General features: G+C 43.4%; 1 protein-coding gene across 2 annotated transcripts in view; it reads right to left on the reverse strand.

Moving 5' to 3' along the window:
* The window catches only part of DGKH (diacylglycerol kinase eta), a 172,492-nt gene extending 164,843 nt beyond the window's left edge, over window positions 1-7,649 (reverse strand). The window contains exons 1-2 of one of the 2 annotated variants that reach the window (XM_065054598.1): window positions 7,327-7,649; window positions 8-190 (exon numbers count right to left, since the gene is read on the reverse strand). In XM_065054598.1, the coding sequence (XP_064910670.1) occupies window positions 8-190; window positions 7,327-7,383 (240 nt within the window). In that variant the 5' untranslated portion in view covers window positions 7,384-7,649. The remainder of the gene's footprint in view (window positions 1-7; window positions 191-7,326) is intronic. The other variant, XM_065054606.1, reaches the window with a different exon arrangement.
* Window positions 7,650-24,496: the final 16,847 nt, after the last annotated feature.

Raw genomic sequence — 24,496 nt, forward strand, 5'->3', positions numbered from 1 at the left:
CCCTTACCTTGCTGCGGATCTGGCCCGAGGTGGACACTTTCCGGATGAGTTTCTGGGGGCCCTCGTGCTCCCCTTCGCTGTCCGACGACTCGTCCGCCGGTCCCGCCGCCGCCGGGGGTTGGGGCTGGGGCTGCTGCGGGATCCCGGCGCCGCTCATCCCGGCCTCGGCCCCGGCCATCTTCCCGGACTCCTGCCGAGAGAAAGCACACGAGTCCGGCTCAGCCAGGGCAGCCGCTGCCGCTCCCCTCCCCGGGGAGGAGGAGGCGGTGCGGGAGGGTGGGGAAAGAGGCGGCGCGGGGGGGAGGAGACGGAGGCGGCGGGGACAGAGCCGAGCGCTGGGGGAGCGGAGCGGACCGCCCGGCCGCCATCTTCCGCCGCCCCCTGTGACGGGGAAGGGCTGCGCTCCCGCCTCGGCCACGGCGGCCGCCGCTGCCCTCTCGCAGGGCGCCGGGGCGCCGCCACCCGCCGGCGGGCGGAGCCGGGGCGGACGGGCCCGGCCCCCCGCACCCCTGCGGCCGGGGAGCCGAGCGGCCGGCGGCTGCAGGGGGCGCCGAGCGGCGGCGGGTGGCGGTGGTGCCCCGCTGGCCGGGCCGGCTCGGGGCAGGGGGACCCGCCAAAGGTGAGCGGCGGTGCCGGGGGATGATGAGTCCGAGAAGCGAAACAGGCGAAGGCGGGTGGGGAGGGTCCCCGCTGCCCCCCGCACCTGCCCGGGCGTCCCCGCGTGTTTCGGGGGACGGGACGAGGCACGGGCAGAGAGCCGCCCGCTGGCATCCCAGCGTCTCCCGATCGCACCGCTGGCGAACCCCACCGCCTGGCTTATGGAACCGGGTGGCGGCGGAAAGCCAAGCTGTGAACGTTTCACACAAGCACAGCGCAACCATCCGGCTCTGGACACGGGTGGGCTTCCCACGCTTTGTCCGGTCACGGCGTCGCCCGCCCTTGGGAGCTCAGGGTTTCTTCTGGCGACTGGATGGACAGTGCCTAAAGCAATGGGTTTCTTATGCACACCTCCAACGCGGCAATCCCGCGGTGTCCTCCAGCGTTGGACAATTTTGGCAAATGCATACATTGCTTTCCAGCTGTTTTCTCCTCTTTGTTTAATTTTCTTATTACTCTACTTGTTTCTGCCTTTGTAAAAGAGAAGCTTTTCCTTTTGAGGAAATAAAGGGTCATTTTTCCCTTTTAATCTCAGATCTGGCAGCTCACACGATCTCGAAATGTCACCACGTGTTCTGAATTGTGGGACTTCAAAATTACTGTGGCTTGTATGTAGTCAGTGTTCAAAATAAGCATTTAAATCACAGCAATACTAAATAAAACACACAGCTCCTAGCTGCATGGACCGGATTAAACATAAGAAAGCAATCAATACTTGTGGCTTCTATATTCCCACAATTCTATTTATATTTCTAGAAAGGGAACTGACATCTCTTAATATGCTAACATAATGCTGCAGTACCCAAATACAAAGCAGTTCATGAGAAACAAAAACAAACCCATAGTGTACAACCTATCCTACACCACAGACACCTTGCCATGATCTTAATTTCATACGTTCTGGAGCATTCAATTTATTTTATTGGGACTTTTATTCATAGTAGGGGAAATATTTCCATGAAGCCTTGCAGCTCTTGTGGCTTAATTCTGCGTTACTGCACCAGGTACTTCAAGTGTGATTCTACTACCTTCCTCCACGTAGGATCGCTTCTATTAAGTTAGATTTTTTAAATGGTCAAAATTTCTATTATGTTATATTTTAAAGGAATTTTGATCATATTACCTACATTCCCTATTAGAATAATAATAGGGCCTAAATCCTGCCATTAATACCACATCTCAAAATAGATGAAGTTCTCATATAGTGCCCTCTCATTACAGGTTAATTGTGAAACTAAAGGATGACTGTCTTGTCTCACTCCTCACCTGAGGGAGTTTTCCTTGTGCAAAAACATGGGATCAAATTTGGGCAAGCACAAGTATGTACTGCTCTCAGTGAATTAATTTAGGGCATGGGTAGGAAGAAAGACAGGTTAAGAGCAAAGTTTATGGACATTTGTTCTTTCCATCCTCCTTTCCTCCCCTTCTCCACATTAATTTCAGGAATAGCAAATTACACCAGAACATGTCTCTCTGCAGTTCCTGGAGTCTTTTGAAGGTGAATGACAAATGAATATTGCAAGAGGATGACAAGACAGAGTTTGCTAATTAACGCCAACATGTATTATATGTAATTGTGACTGTGATTTGAGGAACACTTAGTGCTAACAGAACGCCAGCAAGACTAACTCCATTTAATTCAACTGATTTAAACGGCACTAGCTGAACAACACTAGTTACTGTTAGAACTGTTCCCATACTAAAAAAGCATTCAAAAGATCGGTGCATGTGACTGCCATGTATTCGTATCACATCCTGTGTGAAGTTACACGCAAAACTGTTTTCAAGTAGACCTTTCAACCACAGAGGATACCTTTCCAAATTCAGTTGAAAAGGAGAGATGAGACAGTGAGGGGAAAAGGCACACAAAGACAGCATATTACTCAAGTGTATAGTTTAAGATTGGTACATTTGAACTCGGGGAGATAATGAAGTTGATTCTATTGGTGAACCAAAATTTACACCTTTGGTGTTTGTTTGTTTGTTTGTTTTTAATAAAACATCATCTGGTTGCTTGTTTCTTAAATATTTAGACCTCAATCCTAAAAACTGTAGGTGGTTCAAGTGTATTTCCAAAAACAGCCTTCCATTGAAGTTTTGAAACAACAAACATACTGCACCAGTGTCTTCCAGACTGAGACACTAATCTGGTTTTCAAACAGCTTTTACAATTGGTTACACTGCAAGCCAATTTAAAAACTCATCTTGAATTTTATAAATTCAAATGAATTTATAAATTCAAACTTAGCAATGGATGTAAATGCTTTGTTTTATCATATATTACATGGAAAAACAGAAACAAGTTAATAATTTGGGTTTTAAATATAACAATTCCCATGACGTCCAGTGGCAGGCAGAGGAGCTGGACATCTCTTTAGGTACCTGTACAGACACGTCGTATTTCCTTCACTAGATTTCATGTCAAATACATAAAAACTGGTAAAAGTCTATCTGTACGTGAAATGGGGAAGAAATACAACTCTTCAACTTCTGTTCATTCAGAGTTTAACTATCGGCCCCAGCTTCTGCACCATACAGAGAGCATCACATGTCCTCATGTGGGCTACCCCATTGTGATCGTCCTCTCTCCTGACTGCCCGAACAAAAAGATTGGGTTACAAGGAGGGAACACACCAGCCTTTCACTTCCAAGTGAGTCTCCTTCATCATATCTTGATAAACATCAGAGCACTATGAAAAAAAAATTAAAAATTAAGTACTAGTTATGTTCTCTCAGGTCACTGGATATTGTGAAGGTTTTAGTAGTAATGACCTAAATCTGCAAATGATAGGAAATGTCCCACAAGTATGGTTCAATGAGAATATGGTTTCTGCAAAGTCTGTAGTGGAATCTGCAAAATTACAGGCTCTAAAATCTGTAATCAGCTAATATGTACAGAGTTCTTCAAAATGGAGAAACAAAACAAATGTTAACAATTGCTGACAGTACCCAAGTTATTCATTCATGTTAGCATAGAAATTTGTTTCTACAAATATATACGTAGTCCATGCATGAAGACAGCTTTAAAGATATCAACATTTCCACATGTTCTGCTTTCTAAAGGCGTTAATAGATAATCAGGGTCCAGTTCCAGCCTCTACCAAGGTAAAGCTGCCTAAAACAATGATGAAACTTTGCCTCAGTAAGGACTGCCAACTTGACTTGCATCTCTTCATCTCACAGCTGAAATTCTCCCAGGTGGTCGATGTCAGATTCAGCATGAGAAATATTGAATAGCACATTTCAGCCCAGTGAATACGGCTATGGATACTGTGGTACAAAAGGGTACCACTAGACTGCTGCAAGTCAGGGTCTTGAAGAATTTGGGGCTATATGCAGCCATTAAAAAAACCCAAGTAAAGTATTTGCATGTGCTGTGTCTTTCATTTAACATACTCAGTTTCACGCTTCTTAGTAATTGCCTTAAGTTTCCTAAATGAAACAAGGGACACTTGGTGAAAAGCGTAAAGAAATGTTCCATTTAAAGGGAGGTGCTCAACTGATACAAAAACAGCTCTGCTGACATCATTTGTGCTATGGCAATTGATATCAGCTGATGATCTGCCCTTTATATTCAAAGAAGCTCAAAGTGCTGGGTAAATATATGCACTGTGAGAACGCTTTAACTCGACCACATCCAGTCCCAATAATAGAATATGTGTCACCAAAACGCATATGCAATGTAGAAAAAACTCCGAATACACAAGCACTCTAGCTGAGCTGGAGATTATAGTTTATAATGCAGATTAACGCACTGTTTGATTCCAGGAACATAAATGATTCCAGCTCTAATATCGATCCCTTTGTAACAAGCATATTTACCTCTTTTTCTCCAGGTCACTTTGGCATTTATAAACTGAAGGGTAACACTTTTTCTTCCTCCACCTCAAAAAGTTGTTCTGAAGGGATCTGGATGAACAGTGGTATGTGTGACAGGTTAACAATGCATTATTCATCATGTTTAAAGGACTTTATTGAATCTTTCCTAATTTTGGTGGTTAATGATAACTATAGTTTTTAACTGGGCTCTCCAGACTGAGGAAATTAATTTCAGGTCTGCCTGTCTGAACTCCCTCTGCAGATCAAGTTAGTGATGGTAACACTTCTTGCCTTCCTTACTTACCAAAGTGGAAGTCAAAATCTAACAAAATGTATGCATATCACTGTTAAAAAGAGTTACTACCTGTAGGTTACAAAAAACGTGCTGAATGCTTCAGAGTGAAAAGGTGTCAAACTGTCGAGGTCACCAAAATAAAGAGTCAGTTTGCAAATGTGTTAGGACCCATCTATGCATTTCAAGGGAAAGGTAAAGTCAAGACTCAAGTCTCATACAAATTATGAAAATCAGGTCTAGAACTTTGCAAAACATATATCATGTATATTTTGAGTACAAAGCCACCAAATCTCTCTTGGAAGAATGCAGGATGAGCCTTACATTTTCTGTTACTTTTATTTAGCTCCATCACAGAGGGCCTAATGCAGATCTTAGTGGAGTGAGGAAGAGGTTTTCCATTCAAAAGTGATATGTGAATTAAAGAAAGGATTTTATAGAAATTAGAAGCTGCACACGAACAAGTCCAACCCTGAAAGTCAAAGGAGAAGTTGTGGCTCCATTTGATGTCAGTTATCAGTTATTTCTCCAAACAGCCATCGGAACAGCACTTCCCAATGACTTCTGACCATTTGCACAGATAATTAACTTGTACAGATTCAAAACCTGCAAGAAATAGTTTCCCCTATCCTGCGGCTCTTTTTCTGTGTTTGAAGAGGGAGGAAGAGGTCTGGGTGCTTTTTTTTCCCCCTCATCATGCAGTTCTTCACTTGAATCTCCCTTTGCCCCCATTGTCATAAAAAGCCTGCTAATGAGTAGATACAAAGAAGAACAATGTGGCTTCTGCCACGGAGACTATTTATTTTACAAGCAGGTTACCAGGTAAAGGATTGAGTGGTTTTGCTGAAATGACAGTCTTGTAAAGGAAATCAGTGCAGGGGTTAACCTTAAAACTGCATTCATGTCTGTACTCTTCAACAAATGCAGCAACGAAATGACAGACGTGACCCAAATCTTGTCCCTTAATGGGGAAGGGGGAGATGGAGGGGGAAAAAAAAGAAGAAAAAAAAAAAGAAGATGTGTGTTCCTTGTTTATCTGAGCCCTGCACACAGAAGGAAATGGGTTTGGATACTTCAGCCAGGACTCCACATTTCCAAGCAGAGGGACTGCGATCCATCTGCCTCCAGAGTTTCAGCTGAGTTTTGGATGACGGCAGCCAATTTAAATGGCACTGTTTAACAGGATAACAACACATTTGCGGGAATCAGCTTCCCCGCCTTCCTCTCATGATGTCTTCATCTCTCCAGGCAAAAATCTCGGGTTTCCCTTGCCTGATCCTTTCGGTGTCAGCTCCATGTTACTGGAACACTCATACAGCTGTTTTCCCTATCACAGCTGCATCTCCAGCAGCAGCTTCAGGGCTTGAGGACTGCAGAGGGCACTGAAATGGGATGTTCAACTTCACAACAAAAATGGGGCTAATAAAAATGTATTTGGGAGGGTTACAAATCTCAACAGGGAAGAAGGTGAACTTAGTTCACTGTGGGTATCCCCAAGGCTGGGCTGCCGCTGTCCCGGGAACAGGGAGACCCAGCCACCCAAACAAGAGCTCTCTCCCAGCTGCTCGTTAAAACTGGCTTTACAAGTAAAACCCAGGGGCCCTGGATCAACACAAGGAGTTGGCAAAACATGGCACAGCCATCTAAACGGGAGCTTGGCAATGACGTGGTTCTGTGCTTCGCATCGCCTCACCAAGTTCAGGGCCAGAGACAGCCTAGCCTTGACCTCTCAGATAGCGTTGAAATCTCCCAAGCAGCTACCCGAAGTCTATTTTTAGCCCTGCCTGATGTGTGTGTGTGTGTGTTTGCACAATGGAGGAAAGCCTAACGGCAGCACCAGACGGCCCTGAAAAGGGAAATCTGATTTTATCACCTGCTGGGGATGATGGTGACTCTATTTCCTCTGCTTTGGAAGGAGTGTCCCCGAGCTGCTTAAACAAACAGCAAAGCCACCGAACCGCAGCTTCCCTCCTGGCCAGTTTAAACAACCCTCTCCCTTCCTAGCCGCTGAAAGGCACCCAGCTCCCCCGCACCCCACAAAGCAGCGGGGTACCCCGGCCCTGGCCCGCTTTGCCACTGCGCCGTGACGGGGGTGATTCTCAGCCTGGCTACACAAGAAGGGGAAAAAAAGTGTCTCTTTCTGGAAACCGCCTCCCAACACCGGACACGTTGCTTTTGCTCTGCTGAGAGCGTTTAACGGTATCAACATCCAGCCCCCCCCCCGCCCCCGGCAAAGTTGGAGGCAAGGCTCTCGGTGCTAATCCTAGGCTTTCCACCCGGGCAGTGAAACTCAGAAAGGGCAATGAACTCCCCCTTCCCCAGAGGGACGAGCCCGCCAGCAAATGGCTGGACACGGCGGGGGCGAAAGGCTCCCACCCCGCGGGGAGAGGACGAGAGCCGGCGGGCAGGCTCCGGTGCGGAGCGGGGTCGGGAGAAGGGAAGGGGCGGGGGGGAGAGGGGCACCGATAAGGATGACAGCCCGACCCCCCGGCTGAACAATACAGGCAGGAAAAAGGGTAGGAAATGCCTATGCAACTGCAAGGCACGCATGTACCTACCAGTTCCTCCCAGGCGGGGCTGCGGGCGCTACAGCAAGGGTACCCATGCTCTTCCATCCCCCCGCAGCAGGTCCCCTGCCCCCGCGAGGAGAGCGCCCACGGGCAGCGGAGCGGGTCCCGCCGGGCTGCGCTCCCTCCTGCCGCTACTCCGGCTGACAGCGCTTCCCCAGCGCCGCTCGTCCTCCTCCCTCACCCCCGGCCCTGCTCCTCCCTTTTTCTCCCCCGGCCTCGTCCAGGCCCCCTCCTCCCTCCTCGCCCGGCTCTCCTCCCTCCCACAGCCACCGGGCTCAGCCCCGGCTCCCGGGGGAGCCGGCCTGCAGCTGCCGCGCCGCTCACATCATCACCGCCGCCGTGTCCTCCGGTGCACGGCGCCGAGCCCGCCCCCGCCGCCCCCTGCCCGCCCGCGGCACCGCCCCGGGGGCTCCCCGGACGACGTGCACACCCGCCTTCCCCGCTCCCGCCCCCGGGAAACCCAGCGGATTACGGGCAAATCGCCTTGGCCCTAAGGCGGTTTACAGCCGCTTCGGCTGCCGGCGACGCGGCGAGGCCGGCGGGCGAGGATGCTCCCCGCGGCGCGGTGGGGGGAAGCCCCCTTCGGTGCGCCGGGAGCCGCTCCGGCCCCGCCGGGGTTATGTCCCCAGCCGTCTCCCCCGGCCCGTGGTGTGGGGGAGGAGAGCGGGGTCTGCGGCCCCGGCGGGCCCCGCTGGGTGTCCCGGGGCGCCCCGAGGGGAGCGCGCAGTGCTTCTCCTCGCACCGCTCTGCTCCGAGCTGAGCGCCGCCAGCGGGCAGGAGGCGTCGAGGTCAAGGTCCTGGGGCTGGGGCTGCCCTCTGACCCCGCACCAAGGCTGTGAGAGTGCGATACCACACATTTTAAGCCCCTTTGGGCAGCCTTTTTCCGCCACAGAGGTGATGGGTGGCCCCACACGTACCACACGTACAAGCAGGTGCCATTGTGGAGAAGACGGTGTGGATGTATAGGCCACGTCTGACGCGGGGTGCCTTTCATTTCCAGGGCCACCACAGCTGCCTTAGGGAGTAGCAGGATTTCTCTACCCTCCATCACACCTTTTATTAATACACAGTGTGTATAGTTCAGTCTTCTCAGTTTACTGCTTACCAGCATATCCTTGAACATGTATCCACTGTATTACGTCTCTTCAAGTGAATGTTTTATCTCCTACAAACAGCATTTTCACTCATTTGTTCCTCCCCATTGTTGCAGAATAGCGGGAGATGTGAAAGAGTAGGACTAGAGGAGAGAGTGAGAAAATGCAGCTCAGTCACGGTCCGAAATAGTAGTGTTCTTCACTCCATTTCTTCTGTATGCCTTTTCATTCCAGCCTGCTCTTCTGAATTTGCAGCTGTCATGCTTGATCACCAAAAGTAATGTCTGGATCATCTACGTGATAAGTGTGAACATCAGTCACATGAGTCTCCTTCTCTGGAGACATTCAAAACCCACCTGGACGCCTTCCTGTGTAACCTCATCTGGGTGTTCCTGCTCCAGCAGGGGGATTGGACTGGATGATCTTTTGAGGTCCCTTCCAATCCCTGACATTCTGTGATTCTGTGATCAGAAAAGAAGTTGGATCTCAGAAGAAATAAGAAATTCAGTTGTATTTATAATAGGTTTTAATTATATATTTGTTTTCTTTGTGTTTTAGAGCTTTTTTGTACCTGAGCTCTATGTTTCACAAAATACATCAGCAATTTACAAACAGTAGCACTATTGCCAAATAAAAGGTGAAGTCTTACCTATACATTTAACTAAGCCTATAGAAAAATGCCATTAAGTTAAGATGGTGTACCTGCAAGTCAGGCCCAAAGAAGGACCACGGTGGCACAGCTCCTTTGAGGAACTGAAATTGCTACATTTCTTTCAGCAGTAGAAACAGGAACTGTTTTTGTCGATAATAAGTTTATCAGTGGTCTGTTGATGGACTGCTTTGATGGTAAGAGTGTAACCTCAGAAGGAAGCAAACGATGTATTTTGCATTTTGGAAAGCGGCTTTCACAAGCCAGTGATGAGCAAGAGTTGTCCAAGGATGTCTGGTCTCCTTCCCCTTGTCTCCTGAGTGTGAGATACTGCTGAGGAATGTCAGTAAAGGGCTTTACACTAAGAATGAGTGTCAGAGTACTATTAGTCAGCTCCTCTCCTTTCCTCATGATGTATCGGAAGATCTCACATGATGGTTGTTTATACCTCTCAACATTTAGCCTCTTTAGCCTTGGCCACACTGGGACTTTGTGGCAAAAAATGGGCTGCCATTAAATATATGTCATGCTAGCACCCTGCATTTCCTTGCTTGCTGAGCCACAAAAAGTGAAAACCCATAGACAAGAGCTTTAAGCAACTTGAAGTTAGTTCTTCAGCTCGAGCACTATACATAATATTTTGCCCTGAAATTGAGAGATGTTTCCCATGTCTGCAGCCCCATTTGCTGTTTCTTGTGCCCTGAATCTTATACCTGTGACTAGACACGCAATTACATTCACCTCATTTCATCCCCTGGAGTTCAAAGCTTGATTTCCATAGGTGGAAAGCTACTATAGGCCCCAGAAGATTACAACAGCCTACTTAGGCTGAAGGTACATTTCAAGGGCTTGTTGGATAAGGAGGACAGACATCAACCGCTGCTCCGACACTGCTAGGTCTAAATGAAACCTGTATAAAACTGTCAAAGCTGACATGGAATTTGAGGATAGATGTCAGAATCACAGCATTTTTTAATATTATTATTCAGGAGCTTGCTTCCACGTTTACAGAGGAGCAAGGGAACTGAAGTCAGGCCCAAGGCAAGGATAAGCTTCATTAGCGAAGGGGTAGAGGAGCTGCCTACTAAAACAAGGAGTGACCAACTGTCCCCTTGAGAAGATGGGGATGTTGGGCTAGGAGAAGAGCTCACTGGAGCCAAGTCCTAGCAACTGGCTTGGGAACAGACAGTGATTCTTCTAGCTGGTCTCCCAAACTGCATCAAAACACCAACACAGCCTGGGGGTTGGTTTCAATTCGTTTGGATTTTTTTTTATTTTGTTCCAAGTCATGTTGGTTATTTGGTCATTTGTTTTGGTTTTGATTTTTTTTTTCTTTTCAAGTTTTTCCACTTAGTCTAGACATTGGGGGTTTAATTTCTCAGTAGTCTGTTCTATCTGCTGTGTTCAAAGATGCCTTATCTCCCTCTGCCTCTTGTGTTCCCTGCCCTTAATGACTCAGTGAAAACTGGATCAACAAAGTGAATGTTTCATTATTGACATTTTTTTTACATGAAGCACGTTGAAAATAGTAACACATGCCTGCCTTTTCTAAGCAAAATATTTTGGATATATTTGACACACTGAAACATACAAATTCAGACATTCACAAGAAATCCCCAACCTCCATAAGTATTTCCCTTCCTTGGGGGAAGGAGAAGGAACTTTCACTTTTTTTTTCCTTAATTTGAAGTAGAAAGACATTAAAAGGATAAGATTTTTACAGTTGTCTGTATTTTCCACCAGCATTGTCTTTAGCATACATCACATAAAGAGTATACACTAATTTTCATCAATTTATGCAAACATGAAACTTCCTCCTTTTCTTGGCACCCAGTATACAAGCCTGATTTGAGTAAATTCTTCAAGGAAATGTCATTCTTCATTCTCTTCATTGTAAACATGCTAGTTGGCCTCTTTTTTTTCCTGTTAAATAATTTTGTATAACATGTGAAGGTAGGATGTCCTCAACATGGTAGCTGTGTAGTTCCTGCCAGACAGACAGGTAGTAGCAACCCACAGTAGGTCATCAAAATTATAAATGTATTAAAAGTAGAACAAAACACACATAACTCCTCAATCTGGTAACCCTTCAGGTAGAATGAGTAACAGAATGAGTTAAGAAAAACATTTAAAAAATAAAGGTATGTTTTTTCAGTAACATTTATATGCAAAATCCTGATAGCTGCCTTGAAACTGACTATTTTCTGTCTGTGAGAGCATCCAAACTATTGTAGAAATTCTGCATTTCTCTCACTTTACAGTGTCTGTTGCTTGGGACTGTCTCACACGTGGCACCTGAGAAATGTTTTTAGCCTACAGTTTTTGTTCATAGACTTTATGTACCATGTGCTTTCTCTCTTCATCATTATTATTCCTTGTTACTCTAATAGCTGCTTCTGCACATACCTGTAAGAGACATGATGCTTTTAAACAGTTCCCTGGAGCTCCGGATTTCACAAGGGGGAAATTATTTATGCACCTAGCAGACATTTGTCTATTTTCTAAACAAAGAGCTTTAGGAAGAAAGAAATCACAGTGAGAATAAAGCTTTGGGGAAAAGTGTTTTACTGGAGAAGCAGCAGAGCTGTGGACTGCCCTCCCACCAGTTTTATTTCCCCTCCCCCGATTTCCCCCCACCTAGTGTCAGCATCTCCTGCTGCTTCTGCTGGCATGGGTGACCACCTCAGTGCCTCCTCCTGGGTGGCACCATCAGGGGCTAATGGCGCCAGTGACCACCTCAGTGCCTCCTCCTGGGTGGCACCATCAGGGGCTAATGGCGCCAGTGACCACCTCAGTGCCTCCTCCTGGGTGGCACCATCAGGGGCTAATGGCGCCAGTGTGTTTTCCCTTATGGACTTAATTCAGAGATGTCTGTGTGGAGTGTGTTTGTCATCCCACCCCTTTGGCCACCCTGACCTGCCTCTGTAGTTACAACAGGTACCCTGAAAGTCAGCAGAAAGATGACGTGAAAGCATAGATGGCTGCAGGTGGCGATTTCTTAAACTGCTGCTAAACGTCACTAAAGACCTCCACCAGTGCCCCTGGCTGATGGCATGTACTAATACTTTTGCTTAAGGATACTGCTGAACCAGATTTAAGGCATTCTAACTTGCCATGGATGGTTTTAGACAAAATACCTTCGGAAAGAGTAATTCACTCCAATCTCTTGGCCCAAGGCAACACCAACTGTATCGAAACTGCCCTCAACAGGCATTGCCTGTTCAAACTCTTATGACCAGAGCTTTATATCCTTCCTAGAGGATGTAGTTAGTGAACGATATAAATCTGCTGTCCTACAACCTTCATCTCATCCCCCATGAATACAGAGAACCCATTCCTTGCTTCTTCAGTGATAACTTTTGGGGCATTTGGAGGCTTTTGTCACCCATTCCTACCCTAAACCAGCCTGATTTCATTCTCATCACTGACTTCTCAGCTCACACTTCCAAAGGTGCTGCCTGTGCCTTGCTTGACATCGGGCACCACGCTCCAGCTGAGGCCTCACCTTAAATAACATCAGCCTGGGTTTGTCCAGGCATGATGAACACGCTCCTTGGTCGGTCATCCTGACCATTAATGAGGATATTGAAACATCCTTCCAGCTCATACATGAAGCAGGGCTTCCTCCTGATGGCGTGTCATTGGATCTGTGAGCGCCAGGCAGTCTTTCACCTGAATGGTTTCCGAGGAAAATGTCACACAAGTGACATAAGTCGCGTAAGTCACAAAGTACATGGTGTCTATCCTATCCACAGGCCCGATTTGTTTAACATTATTTGCTCTTGAAAAACTTGTATATTTCACACCCCTCCCCTATTTTCTTCTAAGTACTTACAAACGGTTTATTGTTATTTGGGGGAGAATTTAAGTTTGTGTGATGGATCAGTAATTCCCGAGTTCCTCCTTTTCAAAACTTTCACTTCATAATACAAGAACTGAACCAATTAAACACAAGATGTATCTTCACCTCATTTTTACTTACGAGCCTAATACCTCTGGTAGAGTTTTGCATTTGTGGTTACAGACTTTGGGAAGCCTGGCGTGGACTTAAGTATCTGCTTATTTGAATTCCTTCAGACCTTGCAGATGCAACTTTTTTGGACCAACATTTATTCTAAAAGAGAAAGAGAAATAAATAGTAAAGCATAAGGGTTACTAATGTCATACTTTAAAAAAATGTACAAATTAATAAATATATTCTTTCTGAAATGCTCAGAACAAGGGTAAACATTTTATTTAAAGAAACACTAAATGACTAAAGGTTTATGATACCAAAATTGGGGTGAGGGGAAAAGAGATTTGCCTCCATCCTGACTCTTAAAAAGGAGAAAAGAGATGGCAAAATTATTTGTGTGGAAAATTGAAAGAATTTAGCCCACCCAATGACCTGACACTGAGATGGAGCCATTCCTTTTTCCTTTTTATGTGTTCTACCAAATACAATATTTAGGAGCTTTCCAATTACAGCAGATCAATACGTAAAATTCCTATTTTGACCATTTTTCTTCTTGTAGTCTATCATGGTGCAGGTTCGATGAAAAATTAAAACATATATTTTTAACAAAAAATACCCTCCTTACTAGACGAAAGAGAAAGAGACAGACTTATCCCAGTGGACTTTTAATTGCTTGCACAAGTGAAAGGAAGAAGCAACAAGATGTGCGTGTAGTGGTGGGGGAATATAAATGCAGCCTCATGGTCATTGTGAATAAATAAGACGGATTTGTCAGCATGGTCCTGATCTACTTTGAAGACGAGCTAAAGAATGCTGAGACAAATATTGTTGTCATAGCAAAAAAAAAAACCCAAAAAATCAGTTTTCACAAGAGTGCGTGGGTGCAGTGCTGAAAATCACAGAGCATTTTTGTGGCCAAGACAGTGAGGTACAGGCTTACTTTTAAGCACACAGTTTGTCCCATTTATTTCACTTCCAGCACATGCTGAAAGCACATACTCTCAATAGGGAACCTTGCAAACTGACAGATTTAAGAAGATAAATATTTGATCTATAGAGAAAGCATGGAAGGAAGAGAGATAGCTATGAGAAACACAGCAGAGAATTGTCTGTTCACTTCTCTAAGATGATGCATTTTTCTGATAGTAGCAAATAAGTCAGTAAATCCACAAATACCAATACTAAGTAAAAGTGACACTTTTAGTAATTGAGCCAAGTATAACAAGATTAAATTAATTCTTATAATACTATAATTCCTGTGATTTAAATTCAGTTATCTCAGGGACAAATTGCTCTGCAAAGTTTTTCATAGAGTCTATTAACATGGTGTTGAAATTCTGGCATTGCTCTAATAGTGTTCTCATGTTAGTTTAAAGGGATCCCATCAGATGGTTTGCATAGCTATTTTTATTTTTTAATGAAGAGAGGATGCCGCATGACTTACCAGAAAAGAAAGTACATTTTTGCTCCTTTAACCTCGTTTAAATTGCATTTCTAATTTAAAGAAAAAGTCTTAATTCATGAAACAGCCATAGTGTATGGGAGAGCTTTAAAGTAACATTGGCTAGATATAGCCAAGCCTAGTTTAGGTAAATGTGAAAGTAAATAAAAGGGACATTTCTGTGCATTTTAGATTACTAAAGCTGAAATATGCAGGGAAGGCTCATGTTAAAAAAAAATATTCTTAAGTTGGCCATCATCTTGTCATTTACCATGGAAGTCACATGTGAATAATGTTTCTCTTTGTTTTTAGAAAAACAAACAAACAAACAAAAGTATTGTCTTACTGAAGTTAAAATTTTCATGTTATTAGTACAACAACAAGTTGTAATGAACAAGTGTGTATTGCTACAAGGGATTACAGGTGTAAGTAGTTTATTAGTACAATTTACCAGTCTACATTACTACTTCCAAATGAAAGCATATCCAGGCATATATACTTCTCCCTCTTCCTTGGTATTTTAGGACCAACAAAATTCTAAGAAATTTGGTCCTAAAATCTTACTTCACAGGGACCTGAAGTAAGATGCGTCAGATTTTTCCTACTAATAATGGAAATCTCTCATTGCAGGATGGAAGAAACCCTGTGCCTGCTGGGGGTCCTGCCAGCCCCATGCACAGGGCTACGGGGTGGCGGGGAAGGTGTTTGGGTTCCCCATTTGCTGGGAGTGTGGTACAGCTGGGATGCTGTGCAGCTGAGATACAGGTCTGTTTGCTTGTGTCACTGTGAACGGATGCACCGGGCTGTGAAATGCCCAAGGAGCTGATTCTTCCCTCGCCAGGAAGGGTGAAGCAAGGCAACAGTGACCAGCGAACACATTTTTGAATAGATGAATAGCAAAAGGGTAAATTAAGGACAAAGTTTGAAGATGCCTTTTTGCTTTATGGTTGGTTTTATTTTTTTTGCACTCATACAGTGTAAGAACAGGGATGTGATTTACAACCAACCTTTTTTCCTGCGTGAGGTTTGTGAAACTTAAAAGGGGTTTCATGTTTGTGGCCTGTGGGTGAAGCTATGCTGGGAGGAAAGGTTTGTGGTTTGAATGGAAAAGTACAAACCTGGTGAACCTTAGAGAGATGGAGCCATTCCTGGTCAACCAGATTTATTAGGCACCAGTTTCTAAGATGGAAGCATCTGAATCCCGTAGAAACAAACCAAGAAGGAATCAGAGACAGACAGCCTTTGAGTAATAATATTTGCAGATGTCATGAAGATGAAGGGGATGGTAAATCATGAAAAGGATAGATCATTGAAATATATTATTTGGATTGGCTGGTGAGATGAACATACACAAATATATTTCTGAAAAGCCAAATGCAAAGCTGTGCACTTAAAAACAAAGTCTGTGGGAAACACCTTCGTGAAGGATTCTTTAAGGGATGCCTTGATTTTAAAAAGTTCTTAGGGGTTATGGTGATTAACCAGCTGTGTATGATCTACAGCCAGAATTGAATGGTAAATCGGATTTATGAGTAGAGTTGGATCGATGAACGGAAGAATTTCTGATACTTGTAAATGAGTGATGTTGCTTCTGTGCTTGGTACTGAGGTACAGGCTGTTGCAGTACAGCACCTGGTGATGTTGTCCACACTCCAAAACAGATGATTATTGTTTAGGAAAGGTGCGAGGACGAGCCCGCAAAGCAAAGAAAGACCAGAAAGACCAGAAAACATTCTTTATAGCTAAAGACTCTGGGAGTTTGTTGTGATTAACAAGAGAAGTTGAGAAACAAGTTAAAGCTTCTAAGTCCCAGAACAGGAATGAGGTCAAGGGGTTCCTCAGCTCTACATATGAGCTATCAGAAACTCTCCCTGCTATAAGTTTAAAATTGGGGCTAGAAAAAAGGGTAGATTTTAAGATAAGGATTAATTCATCATTGGAATAACATACCGTGGTTTGTGGTTCACAATTTTTAGACAAAAGACTGAGTATTGTCTTAAAAGAAGTACTCATTCAAACTCAGGTGTATCTTATGGTTTGTTCTATGGAGAACAAAATAATCAACCACAACTATTCTATGCAGGTAAATTCTTCTATAGTATATGTAGTGTATAAACTCTACTGACTAGAAAATCACCAGGCAATCTTCTGAGTTTATAATCATGGAAATACGATACATCTTCTGTAGATTAGAAAAAGATCTATTTTACTATAGCAAGTAGGGGCATACATTGCCTCAAAAGCAATATTTTCTGTTATTAGAAGAGGTCTGTGTCACTATAAAAAACAGAGCATTAAGAATCCTACAGCTGAGGCACATTTTCTGCATCTTCCATCTTGTCCTCCTGACTTCCTAGATGGTGATGATTGAAACTGTCTATCTATTAGATATGACAGCTTCCACTGACAAGGGTGTTTGTAATTCTAAGTGAAGAGCAGATTCTAGGATGAAATGTCTTTCATTTTCTAACCACAGAGTTGTTGCTTTGGTAGACTACTGAGACAGCAGTTCTGTGATCACTTAATACCAGCTCTATGTGGTTGTACACTGTGTGGCAGTACAAATTTGATAAAAATCAAGCAAGGGCATATGATTCCATTTTGTTTGGTTTAACCAGAGCACACAGCACAGTGTTTCCGTTCACTTTATAATTTTATGTTGAATTTATTCTGGCTGCAGGACAGCATGAAGTTAGAGTTGCTTAGACAGAGAATGCTTGCTCTATATTAAATCTGCTGGAAGAAAAATCCTCCCTTCAACATAGTGTTAAAAAATTTGAATCAATGGAGAGTCTCTATAGCAGTATATTGCATTCTTATGATTACAGTGGCTTTGGGATCTTACACTAAGTGCCCCAAAAACAGATTTACTGTCTTGTCAAACTACAGCTTGAGAGCTAAGCTGAACTGGGAGTTAAAACAGAAACACCAAAGAGTAATCTCATTCTGCCTGCCCTCCAACCACACATGGTAGTACTGCCAAGCCCTGTGAGACCTTTGAAATTGCCAGTGATTCCTGAAAAGAAAAAAACCAAGCAAACAAAAAGCTCCAGTCAAAACAGGAACACTTTCAGGAAAATAGCCGGAGGTAAGGATGGTTTACTTTGAACTTCCTGTTTCAAAGTCAAGTTGTGTCTCTTTAGATGTAGACCATTATTTGGAGGAGGTTAAACTCCCTCATGTTTGACCTACATTGAGTTCTGAGATTTGGGAGGGTGCTGTGTGAGCTGGGCATGCCAATTCATTTTAAAGATGGTAGTAGTTGTAGTAAATAAATGATCTGCAAGAATGAATAACTTCTTCGTCAACTGGCTGAACAATTTTAGAAACCATAAAGGTGAGTTGGTCGGAGGTTGGGCCACAATCGTCATATTATTTTTCAGAGCTGAAAGGAGGAGCAGTGACAAAGAGGCACTTTGAAATTAGCTTGGGAGGGACTATTCCATAAAACCCACCAATAAAGGCGTCAGTATAGAGATGAATTCTGGTGGACTGATTTGTAAGGATGAATGCCTTGGACAGTCTGGAATTTCAACATTAGAATTCACAATGTAGGTAGCATGAGAAACAAGGACTTCAGGAAGTCTGGACAGGTAGTGAGTGCAGTCTTTGTGGTGAAAAACTGGAATGGCACCACCGATCTTCATGGCAGTAGATGAACTTGCCCCTGTGAAAGCCAGATTAGGCTCCACCTCATTATTCTACTTTTTGAAAATGTAGAATTAATTTTAAAAACATGCTTCAGAAAATGGGTGAGCCAGTCCTCCCAGAGAGGAGACTATCACCTTCTGATCTGTTGAAAGCCTTGTGAAGTCTTTTAACCTGTGAATCCACAAAGACCCAAGCCTTTGTGAAGAAGCATTAACTTCCATGTAGCTAGAACAGTCGTGTGCCAGGCCCTCAAAGCACAAAATTCCCAACATTATGGGGTAGTTTTTGTAGTATCATTTTGAAGACCTCTGAAAGCGCCACTTAATAAAAATATGCAGTAAGTCTCACGGTCTTTTTCTTCTGTTATGGTGAGGTCTGAGGGCTCCCATTCTCGTGTAGTTTCAGAATTCAGAGTCTTTCATACAGTCATACAGTTCATATGATACATCTTGCCTATTTTTTTTCCCTTTGGCTTATTTTCACCCCGCACTGAGCAAATACATAGCTAAAACATAACACAGCTAAAAATACTTCAGGATGCTTTCTAGGGAATACCAGCCATGTGTCCCTCAAGAGACTCTTCTTTAACATTCCTTAACCCACATGGTATTCAGCATTTCCAATGACAGACTGTGCCTCCATAAATAAATTGCATAAGTTCCTTATACGAGCTGTGCATTGCATATGGTGGAATAATTGCCTTAAAATAATGTTGAGGATACAAAAGGAAGCAGTCATAGAGGTAAGAAATGTGAAAATGAAGGTAATCTGTGCAAACTCAGTATGGTGCTGTTGTGCAAGTGCCCAGTCTGAGCCAGTCTCTCATTACGGCCTATTTTTTCCTTGTGATTCATTCCAACTACAACATACCTGTTATTCAACAGATGGGAAGCTAATTGATATTTCTTTTTTCTTTCTTCATTCATAGTAAACCTGCTCAGTGGCTTGACATATTACCTTTTACTTCCCACTCATACGGACTAGAAGTAAGTCAGTTGGCATGGATGTGACTTAGTTCATGAACCATGTTGGTTCTGATCCTTTGATCCTCTGTGCATGCTTTCCCTCTCTGGTGTGAAAAAGCTGTATTCAGATCTTCACGGGACACACAAAGTAATTAATCTGTATTTTTAAGGAATTTCCCTGCTGTGTTTCCAAACACCTCCTTTCAAACAACAAGACCCTGGTATCCCTACCAGCAGAAAGCATTATGCAGGCCAAGCCTAGAGATGCTACCAGGTCTTTTTCTGCCTCACATGGCTTCACCCTCATGACTACCATAGGAAGGAAAACTTGTTCCATACATCAACAGTGTCTGTTCATGAGCCATACACCTTTGAACTACTGGGTGGAGTACAAAATCCTGCTTCCTGATGCACTGAAGCTCTTCAGTGAGTATCCCTCCTTTCTTCATCCTTGTTGGTTTCAGAGAACCACATCCCATAGTGTTGGTCCCAGGAAGAAGCAGACTTTCACACCAATGCCAGGTCTGCATTTTTTCCATGAGCAGGCATCTATCAGTACCAGGCTGCAGAGAAAAATCCCATCATCCAAACCCTTTGAACAGGGAAGACAATACATTCTGTTTGAGAGATTGTTGGAAAACCAGGTATCTTAAGGGGTGCAGATCATTGCTGCTGCTATTATTGATGCAATGATTATTGCAAATATCTGGGATACAGCTAACCCTTTTCATCCACTCATCTAGGTGTATAAACAGAACTTATAGGATTTGACTTCTTCCTAAAAGCCACACACAGCCTATTTTGCATTGGGTTACAACACCAGATTCAGAGACAAATATAACACTGACATGCAGAACTTTGCAGAACCTCCCTTATCATTAAAACAGGCAAAAAAAACCCACCAAACTCTAGGTTAATGGGAAAAAAATAGCACCATAGCTCCCAGCAGCCCTCAGGCACTTTGCTCTGGTTGTGGAAATCTTGTTTGGCTGCTAGGAGGGCACAGGAGCCCTTAATCACATCTTCTGGGGAGGAGTGAAGACGACGAGCCCTACCCAGCTTCTGGAAGTCCAGTGCCTGCGAGAGAAGGGAGGCTCCTGGGAGCAGGGAAGCAGAGCTGCCCGCTTTGCCTTGAGCTGATGTTTTCTATGTAATGTTACTAAATGGGGCTTCAAACAGGGCTGTGCAGAAGCTGTGAGATGATATTTTTCCCGCTGCTTTCATAAGTTGATTGTTTACTGTGAGATCAAACATGCTGCTTGCTTGCATCTTACTGTCATCTCAGATAAGACTCCTTTGAAGTGGACCTGTCTAAAAAGGTTATCCACATGTGTCCATAGCCTCCACTTTCTTGGGGAGCCTCAGTAATCCGCATTTACAGGGATAAGATCAGCTCCCTCTGAGATCATGGGCTAAAAGCATGCAGAGCCTGCTTAGTGTTGATATCCATTTTACATGTTGAATTGCTGCAGCTGCCAAAAAAATATTATGGCACCACATGGACCCAGGAAAAGTCTTGTTTAGCAAATGAAATGAAGACAAACAGCAAAAGAGAGGAACTTCATTACTGATTTTATCAGCTAACTTTCCCTCAAAGGTGATCGAGTTTCCTTTTATTTTTTTTTCAGCTAGTTCTCCTGTTGAGTGTCGAAGGGAGGAGAAGTCCAAGACCTCAGTCATCCATTCAAAGATGGTTCACACCATAGTTGTGCGTGAGGAGATCAGTCCCATCACACCAAGAGTTACGGAGACTGACCAGCCCCTGGTTTGCCATGGGAAGGCAGACTTCAGTGTTCTCACATTCTGTCCTCGGGCAGAGTGGCATCTCCTCTCGTACTTCCTCCTGCTTCCACATCGTCAGTGGTTCTGAGGCCTCCAGGGCAAAGTCTGTGCCTGAGCCAGTGGGAGTTATCACAGCGGACTGGGACTACAACGTCAAAGTGGCCGAGGCACACACTCGTTCAGCTATATTTATCCCTTATGAGGAGGGAAGTGGATGTAATAAGGAGAGGTGTGTTGGTGGAACTGAGCAGCAGGAAGGAAATGACATTTCAAAGGAGGGAAAATGCAAATGGGAATCTAATAAAGGCCAGTTCTAGGGAAGGGAATAGAGGAGGAGCATACACATCCAACAGTCATCGTGCCGTCTACACATACGTGTCATACTCTGTGTGCCTCTGCATTGCCTTCCCACCAGCAAAGGACTGAAAAGAGTATAGAGGTTTCTTTTTCGTGTACAGCTTTCTAATTCACTCAGCCATACTGACTACATATTCCTTTCCACCTCAAGTAAGCAAGTGGATACAAGAAGACAGAAATAAATGAGAATGTAAGAAAGACACACTCTTTCACACTCTTACTATCATCAGACTGAATGTATCATTTCTGCAGCTCCATGTGAGGCAATGAAAATGAAATTAGTTCTTCATGCATGGAGTACAGTATTGCATACTGATTTTTAGGCATCCATAAAATGCAGTATAAATAGTTTGTGCTCAGTCCTAAGGTGAGGTGTTTCATTTGTTTACTTCTGTTAGAGCATGGTTATTTTGCAAGCTCAAGGAAATATCTGATTTAAAATTTTAGTGCAAATGAGCTAGTTATTTTGGAAAAAGGGCAGAAAAGAGCTGCAGAGTGATAAAATGAAAGTCAAAAAGTACCTCCATTTGAAGAAAGCTGGAAAAAAATAGTTTAGAAAAATACAGTAGAGGTGTGTAAGCCCAGAAACTACAGGAAAAAAACCCAAAACAAGCAAAGTTATTATACCCATTCTTATTTGTTCAAGACAGAAGAAAATGAGAGAGACATGAAAGGCAGCAGAGGGATCATACCAGACAACTTTCTGATGGATAATGGCCAATCCAATCTTGTTATTTTGTGTTCTTTCTTTACCTGTGCCTAGCATCCGCCTGTTAAGTTTGGCTGCACATCACATCCACATCTTGAACACAATCTCAGATGGACTCAATTCTCACATTTTCTTCCTGAAGGAATAAAAAGTTCGTTGAGGTGGAGGAGAATTGGAAGTCAGTAACCTTTAACATAGAACAGACTACAAATTCAGGTTGTGTCATAAAAAGTAATTAACAACAACAACAACAACAACAAAGTAAAAAAATCAGATTAGCAGGACAGAAACATAAACATTGAATAGAATAATAACTTATTTAAATTAAACATAAGTACATGAGGAGGCTAAACCTTTCAGTCACAATCTGTTGTGCTAGAGCACAGATATACAGACTAGTGAATTCTGTTGTTTCTGGTTCTTCAGGAATAAATGTCACTTTGTGTCCCCTGACTGCATCTGAAGTCAATAAATCCATCTGCTGCCTTTCATGCATGTAGAATGCATTTACATCCCCTCCAAGCCATGCTCATTGACCAGCCTGATATAATTAAACGGTCTGCATGACACATTCAGATCATTTAATTTAAGCTATTAATTTAAGTATGCATATCGCAGTCTCTCCCAGCTACAGGAGGAAAGGGGAGCACAAATAGCAATAGTCCTAAGGTGCGTCCCTTGCCATAATAGGTTGTCAAGTGTGATGCTAAGATACGTGACAAACAGTAAGTAAAAATAGCAGCTATTTCCAAAAAGTGCAGCCTATTTTGATTTCTTTTTGTAAAACCCTCTCAGTGTTCTTGGTACTGCCTCTGCAGAATGAAGTGAGTGTGGAGAATAACATATATCTCCTCCTGTTCAATGAAGGTAACACCGTTATTCAATGGCAATATGTTAACTCGTCAAAACTCGTCATTCTCATGCTACGCAATAAAATGTTCCTTAATGCAACACAGTACTATGTTGTTACCTACCTCACCTAGAAGGAAAATTCCACATAAAGTATTTTGTACCATCTGTTGCTTTGCCTAAGCAAGATTTCCCTTTAGAAAAGAATCCTGTGAGATGTTAATTAACATCTTGTTTGGAAAAAGTCTGAATAAACCTCTTGCATCGAACCAGCCTTAACATACTAAATTATTTTTTATCATTCCCTGTCTACGTCTTTCTTTTGACCCAAAGCATATCTTCTCTTTTTGTCAGAGACACTTGAATTTCACTTAAATTTTGGGAAAATGCAAGCCAATAAATATTGCCCCATCTTATTAAAGACTAGAACTAAAGAGAATTAGCATTCTTTGGATATTGCTCCCACAAATAGTACGGTTGCTTTTCATCAGTTCATGTGGATGCAACTTGTTTTTTTTGAATAACACCATTGCTAAGGTACCTACACAACTCCACTCCTGAAGTGACGAATCACAGAATGGTTTGGGTGGGGAGGAACTTTGAAGATCATCTAGTTCCAACCCTCTGCCATGGGCAGGGACACCTTCCACTAGATCAGGTCGCTCAAAGCCCCCTCCAACCCGACCCTGAACACTTCCAGGGATGGGGCATCCACCGCTTCTCTGGGCAGCCTGTTCCAGTGCCTCACCACCCTCACAATAAAGAATTTCTTCCTAATATCTAATCTAAGTCTACCCTCTTTCAGTTTAAAACCATTACAAATCCATAACTTATGTTTTGTATCAGGTTGTTTGGGACAGAAGCAGAATTAAAACCCTTCGGATGAGAGAGTGTTTTTAAGAGAAAAAGTGCTTTTCTCAATCAGAAGCAACCTAGATACATTTGTGCTGCATGACTGAAGGTTTGTCTCCTTGTTCACATTTTTTTGGCTAGGTCTGGCATATCCCTTATGAGAAACTGTGGATCTCAAGGGAAAGAAGAAAGGAAGAGACTGCAACCTATTATTCACCTGGGTGTTACAAAAATATCTTTAATGTGTCAAGTGGTGCAATGTAGGTGGTATAATTTGACATTAACCTGCATTGCTACTCATCACCACACTTTTTAAAACTATCTCTGTCATTGGCATAGTGTCTACACACAAAGCCATTGCACCTTTTTGCCTTGCTGCAAAAAAACCCCTCCTGATTTCAATACCAGAAGCAGCTCAGAATAGGACTACCCCCTCGAAAATTTACATACCTGTATATAAATATACATATGAAATACAATTTCAAAGTTTTTATTTTGTAGGACTTTATAGAAAGAGAGGTTTCTATTTTATAGTTTATTATCCCAATAAATTACTTTGCAAGTCCTTGCAACGAGGGTTTAAAGCAAACCCATGCAGTAAGATGGAACTGAATTCTGAGGTTTAAGTTAGATTATTAGCAGAATTGACTATTTTACAATCTACTTGGGAAAGTAGTAGGCAAAAAGGTTTCATGGCACTCTGCCTTTCCGTGACCCGTGTAGCAATATGGGCTCTGGTTACTTGGGCAACGGATCAACATCTTCACCTTGGCTGTAAATGCAATGCTGGAAAGAGATTAAGAAAAGGAAACACAAAGAGGGAGCTAATTTAAACAGAAAAAAAAATAATGCCT

Source organism: Columba livia, chromosome 1 (genome assembly GCF_036013475.1).
Source record: "Columba livia isolate bColLiv1 breed racing homer chromosome 1, bColLiv1.pat.W.v2, whole genome shotgun sequence".
Classification (NCBI taxonomy): domain Eukaryota; kingdom Metazoa; phylum Chordata; class Aves; order Columbiformes; family Columbidae; genus Columba; species Columba livia.